This window comes from Hypomesus transpacificus, chromosome 6 (genome assembly GCF_021917145.1).
Source record: "Hypomesus transpacificus isolate Combined female chromosome 6, fHypTra1, whole genome shotgun sequence".
NCBI classification, from domain to species: domain Eukaryota; kingdom Metazoa; phylum Chordata; class Actinopteri; order Osmeriformes; family Osmeridae; genus Hypomesus; species Hypomesus transpacificus.
In genome coordinates, this window is record NC_061065.1 from 4861176 (window position 1) to 4876937 (window position 15762).

The 15762-nt window shown below is 45.4% G+C and overlaps 1 protein-coding gene across 1 annotated transcript in view; it reads right to left on the reverse strand.

Annotated features, from left to right (window-relative positions):
• Window positions 1-1094: 1094 nt before the first annotated feature.
• Window positions 1095-15762, reverse strand: part of scara5 (scavenger receptor class A, member 5 (putative)) — a 52875-nt gene continuing 38207 nt past the window's right edge. Inside the window, exons 8-10 of the mRNA XM_047021689.1 lie at window positions 13063-13128; window positions 6917-7105; window positions 1095-3672 (exon numbers count right to left, since the gene is read on the reverse strand). Coding sequence (XP_046877645.1) covers window positions 3539-3672; window positions 6917-7105; window positions 13063-13128 — 389 coding nt within the window. The 3' untranslated portion in view covers window positions 1095-3538. The remainder of the gene's footprint in view (window positions 3673-6916; window positions 7106-13062; window positions 13129-15762) is intronic.

The window sequence follows — 15762 nt, forward strand, 5'->3', positions numbered from 1 at the left end:
GTTTGACATGTTTACATTGTTGAATTGAACCCTGGATTCTTCAGCATCTACCATTAGACCGAGATGACATCTATGGAAAATATCTGAAGGCCTCCTTTAGACGCCAGGAGAGCTTCCTCTTCATCATAATCATCCTATTTTTCAAACCTGGTTCCATACCACTTCTTCTACATGTGGCCTCCCGGTATGTTCATATGTGCAGTTGATCATTTACTCCGACAGACAGGAAAAAGAACAATGTCTACAGGAAGTCCCAGCTCAGAGGCCTGAGATTACTCTCAGTAGTGTACATTAGCCTGCAGTGCCTGGCTAGCCTGGCAGGGGAGGAGGGCTAATGGGGAACTGATGCTGTCCAGACAGAGCCTCAAAGGGTTATGGGGGACGTAGTATAGAGCAATATTTCAAAGCATCAATTTGGGAAACGTATGCTAAGACTCAGATCAGTGCTGATTGCCGAAGCTGTTCTTTCCTCGTTCTTCCCCTGAGTTTTGATCCTAATGAAATGAGGCCCATTATTTTACCACAAACCTCTGTGGTATTGTGTTAGAGTGTGTGTGAGTGCATGTGCGTTCCTGCAGAGCACTGTGAATGAGTTAATTGTAGTATTTCAATTTTGAAATTTCACATTGGGAGAAAGACGCCTGCACTTTGAACCTCTGATGGTAAAGTTGATTAAAGGAGTTTAAATGTCTTCCGCTTAGTACTGGCTTGGTTCTCTCCTGTCATCGTGCAATGTGTGCAGGTGGTCAGGTACTGTGGAGGCCAATGTCTGCACATGTGTGAGAGAGGGAAGGAGAGGTGTGTGTGTGAGTGAGTGTGTGATCCGGAGGCAATCCCTTCTATATCAGTCCCGCATGTGGAAACACTTTCAGGTAATTGTTCCTCAGCTGTCAATCAAGTCGATGTCATAGCCAGCTTCCCCTCTCTCCTCACCTGTTTCCTCTGATGTCTGAGTTACCGAGGGCAACTGGTCCTCTGCTATGTATTCAGCTGTTTCTCTCTTCTTGTTCTCTCTCTTTGTCTCTCCCCCTTCCCATCAATCCATCCCTACTCTGGCTGTCTCCCCTATCATCAATCAGGAATAACCAGGTCCATGTGTATAAACAAATTCACTTTAATCAGCAGTACATGAAAACCGGGTACAAAACAACACAGGAATAGTATTCACATAGAAGCTGTTGTAAGGATATATCACATAATGTATTCTTCTGCTTTCACTTTGTTCATCCCCTGCATGAAAGCCCAGGTGTCTTAATATGACCAGCACAGGGAGAAACCCATATTTACACTCCCACACAAACAAACAAGTGTGATTGGACTACAATCTAAACCTTAAAAAACTCATGGAACACAGAATACTATAAAATTGGTCTTCATAACCATGATTTATGGATTCCCCTGGAGGAGTTACCTCAATTGAGTTAAAGTAAACGTATGCAAAAATGTAATTGTGTCACAGATATTCCAAACAAACTTTGCTGGTGAAGTTTTATCCCTTTATTCAACAAACTTTTTGCTCTGGCTGTTCCATTTTTGCTCCATCAAGTCCCAAGGTTCTGTCACAGCCCGACCAGATAAGCTGTGCCCCAGATCAAATACACGGTAGAATTCGCCAGGGTAAGGTACTGTATAAAGGCATGGACAATCAGACTGGTGCTATCTCAGCATTGCACCCATCACCCTCTCATCATCGAGATATTTGATAGGCCAGTTCTGGATGCCGATGTTTCATAGCTCGTTTCTGAATAGGGAGCTTGGGGTTCACACACCAGATGTATGAAAGCAGAAAGAGAAATGAAGATAAAGAAGTAGAAAGAAAGAGAGAGAGAGAGGATACATTGCGAGGCAGTGTGTCTCAAACATGTTGTATTCTTTTGCATTCTGCTGTGCTCATTTGGAAAGTATCACCTTGTTTATAATTGTCTTGTATCATAATCACCTCAGTATGAACTGTTCAATATCAGAGACGGCAAGACTCCAGAAGTGATCACCCCCCTTCTGTACGTTATTCCTAAGAAAATATTTGGAAAATGTTTCTCTTTCTCCTAACAAGAACCTCGCAAAGATTGTAAATCTACAATTGCATTGTTGCCAGTAGAACTTCTATCTGGGTGTGTGTGTGTTGTCTTTGGCTGTTGTCTCAGTAAGCAGGAGAGCTATTGTCTGTACACCTCCAAAGCAGCACACTCAGACAGGCTGTTAGGGAAAAGCTGTTGGCTGGAGCCAACAGGACTTTGCCAAAATGAAAAAACTAATAACAAAAACACAGAGAATTAGTCTAGTGTGTGTGTATGTGTGGCTGCATCTGCATGTGAGGTGTGTTTAAACCATGGTTCCATTTCATCTGAGAAAGAGACCTGAAGGCGACCAGTTCACAGCCATCCCCTCCGGACGGCTCGACGTGTGAAAGCACTGCATAGTTTATGATGCTATCGAGCTTGTTTTGATCTGTCCATTCCATCACCTGTGCGAGACCTCAGTGTGACCACGCACATTTGAGTTCCCTTCCCGTTCCATCACCGAACCTGGGCTTGTCATCTGTCTGCTCTTGTGGTCAGAGTCATGGTTTCCATACATAAACATAACGCTAGTCTAAACCACCCCTGCAACTAAAGCCAGAGAGAGAGAGAGAGAGTGAGAGAGAGAAACAGACGGAAAAAGAGATGGAAAGAGGTGGTAGTGTTTTGAGCTGATTCTCAAAACCCCTGCACGTGAAGCCTAGGATGAAGACAGAGAGTGAATGAGAGAGAGAATGAGAGACAGAATGAGCGACAGGCAGAAACAGAGAGACATAAAGAAGCGCGGGGAGCACAGTCACAATGAGCCAGCAGAAAGGACCCAGAGTCATCCTCCTGGAGTTCCTCAGCTCCGAAGGCTGAGAGAACGAAGCCTCGACGGACGTGCTCTCATAAATCTCACAGACGACCATCGGCGGTGCCTCGCAACACAGCACCGATTGTTCTGTCTTTTCGCTCTCTCCTCGCTGCGCTCCTCTCCCTCTTGTCATCGCTTCATCCATCAACACTCGTCGGTGGATGAACCTTTTTTTCAGCGGCCAATTCGGGGCGCTAAACAGGATTCAGCTGAGGGAGGCATCCCCACCAGCGATGTTTAAGCATACACAGAGAAGAGCAAAGAGCAGGCATTGGTAGGGAGGGCAAGTTAGCATCCACGTTATCGTCCTCGGGTCGCCAGTCCTTGGCGAGGGTGGTGGACTATGTCCTATTGTCCGTTGTGGTTTCATCCCTCAGTGTTTAAGTGAACGTTCCCAAAGCTAAGATGGCGGTGTGTGTGCAGTCCTACAGTCCCAACTCTCCAAAGGTTACACAAGGCCCTCAGAGAGTGATACACAAAACGGTAGTTGCTGCTGCATTTTACACAGCATCCTCAAAGTCTGTACCAGGACATACATTTAGAGACAACACGTGTAAGTGTGCGAGTCAGTGGTGTTAGGATTGTGGAGTACGTTTAGTGTGATGAAGGGAAGATGTGTGTGGGTGTAAGCATGCCATGTGTGTGTGTGTGTTACTGAAACTCGCTAGGTGGCGCAGGTCACCCCCGCGTCCTCAACGTGTCCACAGTTGGTCTTGCCCCAGCCTGAGAATTGGCACTGGTGGATGGAGTCCTCTGTCCCAAGGCACGCCACGTCATCCATCCAGATCAGACCAGTACCTGGGGGTGAGGGGATGATGGGGGAGAGAGGGGAAAGAAGGTGTAGCCCTGAGAGTCAGTACAACAACAACCTCAACATCCCACCATTCTTTGTTTAAGATTTGCTTAATGAAATGTCTGTCATTTGCCTCCTCCTCGCTGCCTTCTCTCCTCACGTCTCCCTCTCAGTTGCCACACTTCGTTTCAATCTTTCAGAGGGCGGGCAGCGAGGCGGGCAGCGAGGCGGGCAGCGAGGCAGGCAGCGAGGAGGGCAGCTTGGAGTCCCCCTCGAAGGGCCCCCTTACCAAGAGGACTTCATATAAAGCTGCCTTTGATGAGCTTTATTGTGGCAGTGACAAAATACACTTAAACTCACTCCTCCTCCGCCCTCTTCCTCTCTATTTTGGTGCCTACTCCCCATCTCTCTTTGATTCCTTGGTTCCAAGTGGAACTGATTTAAGGTTGTGCTGTAGTCAAGATGGAGACAGTCGTGCCTTTTGCTGTCTGAGGCACCGTGTGTGCACTGTGGCGTGGTGTGTTTCTCTGTCTCCATGTAGGATTCTACCTTGTGTCCTTCCGTCTAAGATGTTTCCTCACTCCTCAGGAATGCCTAATCACTCCTCTGGACTGTTGTCTCCGACAGCCTCACACTTTCACCTTGTGGCCTTCCAACTCTGTCTGCAGTTTTCTTTTTTTCTCTAAGAATGTTCTTAAATGATTCTGCCTGATTAAATAAAGGTTAAATAAAAAATAAATGAATAAGTCATTTCTCCTGTAAGGGTTTTTCATGAGCTTTTCCTTCTTTTCTGAGAGGGTTAAAGTTATAAGTCTCAGGTGTTGACCCCGCGAGCAGCAGTAAAGGCATTTGTGTCACTACTTGCAGAAAGGGCTGTACCAATCAAATTTTATGGGGTCAGAGCTAGAGGTCATATCAGGAGGAAGATAGTCCCGCGAGCCCCTCAACCCCTAAAACAGTGATTCTCAAAGTGGAGTCCCCGGACCCCTAGGGGTCCGCGAGCCATAGTCAGGGGGTCCGCGAAATAATTTGCCACAAATTATAACAATTTAAAATTGTGCTGCATCATTAAAAAGTAAAACAAACATATAATAATCTACAGATGGGGACCATTTGCACCAATAAAATAAGCATATTGTGTCCATTTAAGAGCACAAAGGGTATGCTGAATGGATGTCACAATTATGGGGGAGGGGGAGGGGGGGTCCTTGGAAAATGTTCTCCCCTGTAAGGGGTCCCTGGCCCCAAAAGGTTTGAGAACCCCTGCCCTTAACAACAACCCACAGCTCATGGAGGTGGGGGGGGGGGGTTGTTGGCAGGATCCCATAGACAGAACAAACCAAACTGAGGTCCTATCTGTCTATTTCTGTAAACCTGTGAAGTCAGGGCTGAGAATGTCTTAGAACTGGGGAAGTGTTTTTGGGTTAAAACACACAGGGCAGAGTGACATTTGGTCAAATTAATGCAAATGTAATGAAAACAATAACATGGTTCAGAAAGTTCAACATCAATCAGATCCATGAACCTAGATTAATGAGGAACACATTATACATATGATTGATTGTTGCAATGGTTTCAGGACGTCTATTATAGTCCATTTCTGTCATCTACTGGAGTAGTGTTTCAAGTTGATCTTTATAGCGTCATTGCATGTTGTACATCATTTAGATGTTTCATAATTTCCAACAAGACAAATCTGTTTTTCTCCTTTTTTGTTTTTCACATATTCATTTTTAGTTTTCCTGCAGGGGTACTGAAGAGCTGGCAACAATGCATCCGCAAAGAGCCCAATATGCTTTTAATCAACCTGAATCAGTCCCTTTCTCTCTCCCTCTCTACCTTGAGAGTTTGCAGATGTGCAAGCTGATGGAGAGAACCCTGCCAGAGACTCAATCCCAGAGACCCAGATCGGCCTATCAGAAGGCGCATGCTCCACACTGAGCCAATCTTTAGGGACAAATAAGTGAGCCTTCTCCCATGGGAACCGAAGCTGAGGGGTTGTCATAGAGCAAGCTAGTAAGTAAATTGTAAATGTTTCCTATTCAGCCATGATACAGTCAACCACGCCAAGAGAATAGTTCTCAGACAGAATGTTTGGGTGTATATGATATCCAAGCAATCTGTCCAACAAGCCCACATGCAACTGGAGCAGAGAAAAATGGAACACTGACTATTCCTTAAGTCATGGAAACCCCAAAATCCAGAGCTGCCCAGAACTCAGAGTGTGAGCAACATGTTCCGTCAGAAGTCTGGCGGATATTCTCTTTGTGTGTTCTGACTTCCTCCTCTCTTTCCAGCGTATTTAGGACTGGGAGGATTAGAAAAAGAAAAACAACTGCAAAACACTGCAGACCAGTGTGAACATGAAGAAAACATGAGGCAGGAAACTTGGCACCGGGCAGTTTGTAGCTAACTAGCACAGATGTTAGTTTGTGCTAGGGCAGCACAGGGTTGATAGTGGCTAGATAGTGCAGATGTTATTGTGTACAACGTCAGCAAAGGGCAGGTAAGATTACCTAGCCCATAGTAAATGTTTATGCTTGCTGAGACTGCGGTGTTTGGGTCAATTTAGCTCATGCTATGTTTGTGTGTGCTAGCCGCAATCAATTACAGTTAATTCTAAAGTAAAATATGACTTTTGGAATCAGAAATGTTTTTTGCACCTTATTTTTCCAGACTAATGTCAAATAATGCACCATAACATGTTGATTGGCCTTGGCGCGCGACTGTTGAAGAGAGTGATGTCATGAAGGTGATGAGCGAGGGAAAGTAGGTCAGTTTCAAGAGCAGACGGATATGACCGCTGGGACAGAGTTTGATGGCATTTGGCTAGCTCGCCTTATCCCCATAAAAACTTTATATTAATCTCCACCGCATTCGAGAGCTGCATGCCCTTAATACCCACCATAAAAAAAAAAACAATTACGAAAACAAATGGGGAAAAATATATGTCCACTTCCATATAAGAAGTCTATTATACATATTTACCGTAGTCGTTCAGTGATAAATTGGATGATATATTAATGTACAGCACTATGTAGAAGTAAGGAACGGTGAGTTGGCCCATTTCAAACTGGAAATATATCTCCATGCTCTCAGTGTCTCTCCCTTACGCAAATGTGAACTTTCCTCAGAGAATCTTCTGGATTTCGTCAAGCTTTTTCGTCCCTCTGTTTTGGTATGAGGAGTTAACCAGAGAAGACATGTACCTGCCACAAATAAACAGTTTATTTGTCCTCGTCCCCTCACCTTGTCCAAATCGTCCCGTCTTGTGGATCTCGATGGCTCTTTGGTATCCCAGCATCCTGCACACCACGTCTCCGTCCGTCTTGTCCCAGACGTCATCACACACGGTCCCCCAGCGCCGCTCGTGGAACACCTCCACACGCCCCTCGTGGGGTCCTGATCCATTCACCAGGCGCACCAGAGTCTCCTCCACTGGGACACACACACATGTACACACACACACACATGACAAGTATGCCCATGGCTTTTTGATGAACTAATTTCAAAGTATAACAATGGACAAGTGAGGGGGGGACCACAAAATCTAGCCTGACTCGAAAAACCCTGAAAAATCACACATTGTTTACCGTGGCTTCACTTTTTAAGTACAGCGACATAAACAAATAGACTTAATTCCATCAAGCTTGTTTGTCCAAGAGTAGAGAAAAGGGGGAGATGATTTCGGTCTGGTGCTGACCTGGATAGGTTGCTGGAGACTAGAGGATCTGTGTGCTTAGAGACAACAGGAAGTAGGTGACGAGAATACTCTCTGATTTTCTACCTTCTGTTACCGAGGAGAGGACAGGACAGGAGGAGGAATCGAAAAATAAAGGAAAGGTATCGAAGGAAGAGGAGAGACGAGGGAAGGAGAGGAGAGGGGAGGGGAGGAGGACGAATTGAAGCAAAGCAAAGGTATAGAAGGAAGTGGGAAGGGGAGGAGAAAAGAGTACAGGGGAGGAGAAGAGAGGGTAGGACAGCATGGGAATCAAAAGAAAGGAAAGGTATACAAGGGAGAAGAAAACAGAGGAGAAGAGGTGAGAGGGAAAGTGCAGAGAGGAGAAGGGAGGAGAGGACAGGATGGTGAATCGAAGAAAAGCTAAGGTATAGGAGAGGGAGAGGAACATGTGTTAAATGTGTAGCAGATGTGCTGCAGCAGTGGAAGTGTTCTCTTGGCCCGCGCTGCATAGGGAGAAGGACATGCAGCCCATCGGCCTGATCAGAACCAGCTGTGTCGTGAGTGAGTGGGAGAGGGTGTGTGTGTGCATGTGTGTCTGTTGGAAGACAGGAGGCAGGCAGAACCCTCAGTGTGTCAGGAGGGATTTGGTCTGCAGTAACGGCTGAGAGAACTATCTGTCAGGGATGAACACTTTCATCTGTACACAGAGCAGTAGAGAGCAGTAGAGGCGCGGAAAAGATCACAGCAGAGCTATTAGCACTCCTTAAACTGATGATAAGAGGGCCTGTGGACGTTTAGTCATTGCCCTCATTAAATCCCTCTGTTTTCCCTGGTTTACCCAGAGGGAGGATGTGGTGTGTATCTTCAATGCTGCACTGTTTCTATATGTTGTTCCTCTTCAGTTCTAGTACTGCTCTACTGGTGCTCCAGCACTGGCTGCTAAGGTCAAATGTGACAAACAGTGGATCTGTCAATAATAGCACAAGGTTTTTGTTGTTGTATTTCTGGTCTGTGCCAGAGATCGAGACAGGGAGGGTGTTAGGGAAAGAGTCCAAGAAGGAAATCAGTGGAATCGGAAGACACAAGTGCTGCGACCTTTGAGGTCCACAGCTGAAAAGGTGGTCTGCATTAGATGGCCACAGGCCTGACATTCAAACACAAAAGAACACACACACGTTCTCTTCAACGTTCCTTTCACATGTCAGAGAACCCTGCTCTTAAAGTGAAGAACAAAAAGAACAACAATAAGAACAACCAGAGAAGGTACAATTTCTGGTGAAATTATGGGGTGTGCTCCTGTATTTTTGTACGCCCTTCCCACACAGCAGAAGTGTAGTGGTTAGCTAGCTCTACAATTTACCAGGGCTAGGTCTGAATCTAGGAGCAAAACGGAGCAGAGCTGCCAGCTGTAGGTATATGCAGGTAGCAACGCTATTGCTAAATAAGTATTTAGCTGGTCTGCTCCATTACGCCGGGTAAGGAGGGCTTGTGAGACTGCTCACCAAAATAACTAAGGGGAACCAAGTAGCCTCAACTTTCCTAGACTTTTAGCTACGGTGCTAATGCTGAGGGCTCGCTGATATCACTGTCTGTTTTCGTAGAATGTTGTATCTGGCCAGGGGTCAGATGGCTGAATGGTTAGGCAATCGGGCTATTAATCAGAGGGTTGCCGGTTTGATTCCTTGCTGGCCAAATGACGTTGTGTCCTTGGGCAAGGCACTTCACCCTATTTGCCTTAGGGGAAATGTACCTGTAGTTACTGTAAGTCGCTCTGGATAAGAGCGTCTGCTAAAAGTAAATGTATCTATGTGTCGTTGCTAACATGTGATGACGTTGTGACGTTAGGCTAGCACTAAGTTCCCTTAATGCCACACAAGGCACTTTTTGCCACAAACACATAATTCAAGCCGAAACCGTCAAATGAACATTCGCGCGGATACAAGCAACTCAATTGGGACCAAGGCTAACATTTCGACACCTGCGTTGTCAAAATGTCCTTGACACCCACGTTGTCAAAATGTAGTGCAAATATTCAGTTTTTTTTTAGGTATGGGAAAATAATAAATAATAATATATATGAGAGCAAACAATGGTTGTGCTCGCCCAAGGCTTGAGCACACCCAATAACAACGACAATAAGATAAGATAATAACTATACAGAATGGTGTGTAAGAGTTCCTAGAAGTTTCTAAGACGTTCAAGACTAGGACCTTCCTGCTCTGGAACTATGAGGTAAACCCTTGCTGTATTTAACGCTGACACTTACTTCACAGGGAGATGTGGCTAATGTCCCTGCCACTAACCAGCCATAACACATGATATACAGCTTGGCAGGAAACATAGGAAATGAGAAATACAAGTGAGAGAATATGAGAAGAGTTATGATAAATGGCTGTACAGTGTGTGCGTCTAGGTGTGTGTGTACTCTATCTACGTACACACAGGCGTGTATGTGCATCTGTGTGTTATGGTCAGATAATGTTCCAGAACCAGACAGTTATATGTCCACGTTGTAATAATGTTACAGGGTGAGAAAATCAGCACTACTAAAATGCTGTGGTCATTCGTCTACGGACGAAGCACAACAATGAAACCAGAGCAGAGATGCATGATGCAGCAGGAAATTAAACTGCATACAGCATGACCACTTCTTAAAGATATACTGAGCATGAGACAAGAGATTTAGTCATGCTATTACTTATGACCTCATTTATTTTTTCCTGCGCTATCTGAGCTACATTTGTGAAAACATGGCCGCCGCCTATCTCGCTAACTTGACTTGTGTGGATGTGTGTTATTGTTTATCTTAGGCCTGATAAACAGAGTAACCCTCGTGAACAGCTCAAGGTTGGTCAGTGTCGTAGAAAAAACTTCTGCACATGATAGTTTATAAGTGTACAGATGGATATCAACTTGAGGAAGAAAGAATATAACTTTGGAGGAGAGGAGGTTTGGAGAGGTAGGAAAAGAGAGAGGGGAGGAGAGGGCATATTGAGTTGTGGTTTCAGGCCATTTAAACACAAAACAGGTACACCACAGGGTCTGGACAGCTTTCCCATATTAATTAATCCAGACGCACGCACACAAAAGCACAACTCACACACAAACACAAACATCTTTGCCTGGCAGTACTTTCCCTGTGCATTAGGGTTAGACAGTGAATACCCATGGGTCGACAACAGTCTGGTTAATTGTTCAGACAGTTTAATGAACACCAGAAAATGTATTTCTGTGTCTCTCTCTGGCGGTCTCTTCCTCTCTTAGTAAGCCTGATGAGATCCGTCCTCAGTTTCACAACTGGGGTATTTACTCCAGAAAAATAGCTGTCATGCTGGGGCCTAGGGGAGAAATAGACCTGAAGGAGCCAGTCAGAACATTCCCCCCGGATGGCTCCCTTAATGTGTGTTTTTGGCGAGGAGAGAAGCTGGAGTCTTCTCTGCTTCGCTGCCTGTCATCAGGACTGTGATTAGCTGCCCTAATACTGCCACTAAAACTTGCTGAAGTAATCAGTTTTAGTTTGTTTTGGGCACTTGGAGAGGGAACCATATCTACAATTGTTTGGCATGATGTCCTGGGGTATAGGTTTAGGTCAGTGGTTAGAGCATTTGACAGCAGATCATGTGGTCACGGGTTCAAATCCATATCTGTACGTTGCTTTGGAAAAGCTCCTGCTAAATGAAAACATTCTTTTCCCCGATCCCATGCAGACGACAAGTAACTAGGGAGATGCAACCAAATCACAGGGACCACTCAAACCTTTGCATTCACACTGTAGACAGAAAGACAGGACCCTTCACCCCTCCCTTCCTCTGCTCCCTTCAGTCAGATGCTTCAGAGCACATATAGCCAAGAAGATAACTTACAAAACTGCAATATCCATTTTAAACAAGACCAAAAAGACTGTATATTTTTGTGCTGTGTTTATGAATATCTTACTTATTTCATGGACAGTTTGTGAACCCCTAACTGTTTGTGAATCCCTAGCTGAAAACAACGTTCCGTTATTATGTGAGAGACTCGCTTTTTTGTATCTCATAGGGGATTTTCTAGGATTACTCTACACCTTTCCCCTCAGCACAGAATGTTCATGCAGTATCCTAACATTCTGGCAGTTAGTGAACTTCTGAGCCTTGTTGTACATCTTTCTCTCTCTACCTCCCTTGTCTTAATTTCTGGTGGTGTGTCCATCTTTATCTGTGTGTCCTGCCGATATTAGTGTGTTGGTTTAACTGTGTTTGTGTTGGTCTAACTGTGTGTAAGAGTGTTGGTTTATCAAACTGTGTGCAAGTGCATGAGGTGTGTGTGAGGTGTGTGTGTGTGTGAGGTGAATGAGATGTGTGAGTGTGTGTGAGGGTGTGTGAGGTGTGTGTGTGAGGTGAGGTGTGTGAGCGTGTACTACATCAAGGTAAAATCTGACAAAGCCTGACAAGTCTGGAGAACTACAGTAGCCTTGGAGACCATGACAGGGTATCAAAGTTGGGCGCCAGGATTGGTGTGCATGTAGGTGTTGGATGTGTGGGTGTGTGTGTTGTGTGTGTTGGGGGGGTGTGTGTGGGGTGGGGATGTCAAGTCAATTACCAGACAGACACTAGAGTGCCTGATGTTTAACAGCTTGTCAGTTTAGTTATATATGGGTTGTAGGTCGGACTGCAGCCCCTCACTCTCACACTGCAATGCTAGGTACAGTTGACATCTGAGATGTGTATGTGACAAGAGTGTGTGTGTAAATACCTATTGTAGGTACACTTTACACACACACACTGCACATCAACCACATATGTATGTCAAGAGACTCTGGCTATAGGACTTGTGCCTAATGGCCAGAACTCTGATTCAAATATGTGGGGCTGTCAGTCTGCCACAACTCTGCTCCAGCTCTCATCGCACATAGACACACACACACACACACACAGCCTTGCTCCAGAACAGCTCTGTGGTGATGTCACAGGGGCTTGAGGTTTGTTTTCTTTCCCTGCCTGAAAACACACTGAATCATTTACCTGTTAGGGCATGTGCTCAGCACATGACTCTATCATGCACACACACACACGTGCACACACACATATCTTCCTCTTCCTAATATCTCTCTATAAGGGCCACAAATGTCCATTTAACGACACAAACACACTAGCAGATTCTGCATCTGACTTTGAGAAAACCACTCAGCTGCAGGGTTTGGGTTTGTATCTCCTGTTGTGGTAAACCATGTGGTCTCCACCTCAGTCTGCATGCAGGACACAGGAAAGGAATGAGGAAAACAATACAGTACAGCCAAGCCAGCGAGCCAGTTCACCAAAAGACAAAGCTCAACTTATGACAAACCTCAAAGACAACAAGTGTTTGACGACATGTTCTGTTCCAATGCAATAAAAAAAGATCAGTGAAACTTCGAAGGTGGATATCTTTAACTCCATCAGATCCTGGGTCCATTCCTGTTGTGAGTGCATCTGTAAAGACTTTATTGGCTTTGTTTGATCCACTGGCAGGGCTGTTTACTGTGAGAGTCTGCCCGGCAACCGGTGATGTCACTGCCTAGTGAAGTCGCCAGACCGAAGAGAAGGATCTGGACCTGCTTCAAGACCTCTGTAATGTTAAACTAATGTTGGTGTTGATGTAACTTGGTAATGACACCCAACAGTCAAGTTTTGGGCCTACCTGTCACTCTGACTTGTGATCTGTCTATTATCGTGAACCTCTCCAGCATTTATCTCACCTGTTTTCTCTGCTCGGTCGCCTCGGTCTCCCTTCGCCCCCTTCGGCCCCCTCTCTCCTCTGTCACCTGGTAAACACAAACAAGTAGAAAAGAGAGAGAGAGCGAGAGAAAGAGAAAGAGAGAGGTGGAAAGGGGAGACAGTTACGAAAGAAGAAGTTGCAAAAAGAGCATTAAACATCTATATATTTAACCTTTCACTTCATAAGAGCAGTATACAATGCAGAGGAGTGACCCTTGCAGACCCTTTGCGCTTTCCCTGAACAGGCACGCAGAACAGTGTTCTCTATAGACAGCGTCTCCTTCATGGCTGGCTTGTTGTGGTCACATGGGGATTACAGGGCTGAGGTTACATTGCGGTCTGAGGTCTTGACTGACCACCTGACTGAAATACCTCGGAGCCACAGATGAGAGGAGCAGTTTGGGTAACATTAAATGCCCCTCCAAAATAACCCTATAACCTTCAGTATGCCTCACACTGAGAGCAAAGCCGGAACCACCAGCCTCAGAGCTGATATTAAACATCTCCCTCTGTCCCACCCTCCAATCGAGTTTTCTTTTAGACACTGTATAATTTTCCCATTTTCATCTGAAGACCCACGAGTAGACCTAGAAATAGACATAGTCACCTCGTCCTGTATTCATAATGTAGATAGAAATGAAATGAGAAACCCCCAGGGAGAGCTGGAGTCAGTTCACTTCCTGCTGACTGTCCTGGAATAGTTTTCCTCAACCCCAGGTCAAAAGACCAGAACTAGAACCCTGAGAGTAAGATCTGATCTCTCTGACGTCAAATTCTTATGAAACTAGCACTTCTTGTTTAGAATTTCTTGTAAAATGTGAAGTTCCTAGTCTGTGAAATACTTGTCTGTCGGTCCAAACAGCGATCCATAAACCACCCACAAAGGCTCACAGAGAGGATGTTAATCAAACAAACACATTGATGAGATTTCAGGAAGTTCTACACAGGACCATGGCTAGCAAAGGCCTCTCCACATGATGTCACAACCCTGCTAGACATTCCAGAGCCTCACTCCTGTAGCTAGCTAGGTCTTTAGCAAGCTAGGTCTTTAGCTAGCTAAGTCTAGGCTAGGTCTTTAGCTAGCTAAGTCTAGGCTAGGTCTTTAGCTAGCTAAGCCTAGGCTAGGTCTTTAGCATAGGAGATTGGAACATTAATGTGTGTGCTGTAGCGTCACTACAAAACAACACCTAGTATGTCACCTTATGTATTTCAAGGAGGACCCACAGTAATGATCTTATGGAAGTGTGAGAAGGAGGAGGAAATTCTGGAGACTGCTGATTACTTTGAGTACTTCATCATTTGAGCCATTGGAGCCATCAGTCATAAGACTGTCTGGATCTGATGGTGCTAAATCATCGGTCCACATCAACAGTCATCTCTGCTGAGGTGTTGTATTTTTTTAATGTCATTTCAGAAGTTGGTGTATTACCGGAATGGATTGCACTGTTGTGCAAACAGGAAGACATGCAGCTTGTTTCCTCTAGAATGTTCATCAGAACTACTTCCAAGGAATTTTCATAGCCTTATTATTACGCTCTGTGGGAACTTAGCCTTTGTGTCTTTAGCCAGGACTTTGTAACTCCACCGTGGTTACTATAATAGACTAAGTACCCTAACAGCACCGCAATGACCATCACCTTCTTTTCATCAATCCGTTTCCCCAGCCCTGATCACAGGGGCGCTCAAGAAGAAGTGACACCAAATCAGAACCTCCAAGGGGTTGGGTGGTGCCAAGAAGCGACCACATCCTCCTTGTAATGTTAGCGGTGGTCTGGGGAACTCATATAAACTTGAGACTCTTTCTGCGCTATGTGGTCCACATTCAAACCCTAGCTGATCTCACTTTACCGCTAATACCACTGGACACTGAAGGAAACTGGTTGGCTGGTTGGCTACACTGGTTGATGGCTGGCTGGCTGGTTGATGGCTGGCTAGTTTTTTAGTCCTGGTTTATAAGCCTCACAACATGTCTCGCCTCATTCACAGAGCTGTGTTTACAGGCTTCACTAAAAGGCCAGGCGTCCCTGTTGTTCTAAATCTTATTTATCTAACCCCGTTTTATCTCTCGGCACGTGAGTCAGCTGGACTCAGCAACTGTGAGGCCTGGCACATAAACAGCCGGGCAGCAGCGCGGGCCAGGCCAGCGCACCAAACACGCCCCAACCTCTCTGTGTTATTGGTCCACTGAGAATCGGAGTCTCCGGCCGAGGACGGCCCAGCCAAGCCACGCTGATCCTCCACAGCTGGGAGTTCACATTCAGGAATATAATAGGCCCGTTGTGGAAGGTCCGATTTGAGACCAATAGGATGAGGCACCGCTGCAACTCGAGTAGCCAGTGTTAGAGGAGGATCTGGTTACAAAACAAGTGATGGCTCCCACGGCCACAGGCTGAACAGAAGACTGAACAGAAACCCAACAGCTGGCAAGCTAGTGAGGTTCCAGACATGGTTACCTTTGAGGGTACAAGTAGTAGAGGTGGTTTGAAAACACACTGACAGCCCAGTCAGTTATCCCAGTTTGAGAGCCCAGACTCATGGAATGGTTGATGATCTGTGCACAACTGATGGCATCCTGCACACCAACCTAAACTCGAATCCAGTCAGCGTTTCAACTGAAGAATAAAACTACATTAAATCAGTTTTTTGCAAATATGTAGCCCTTTTAGATTTATGACAGTCAG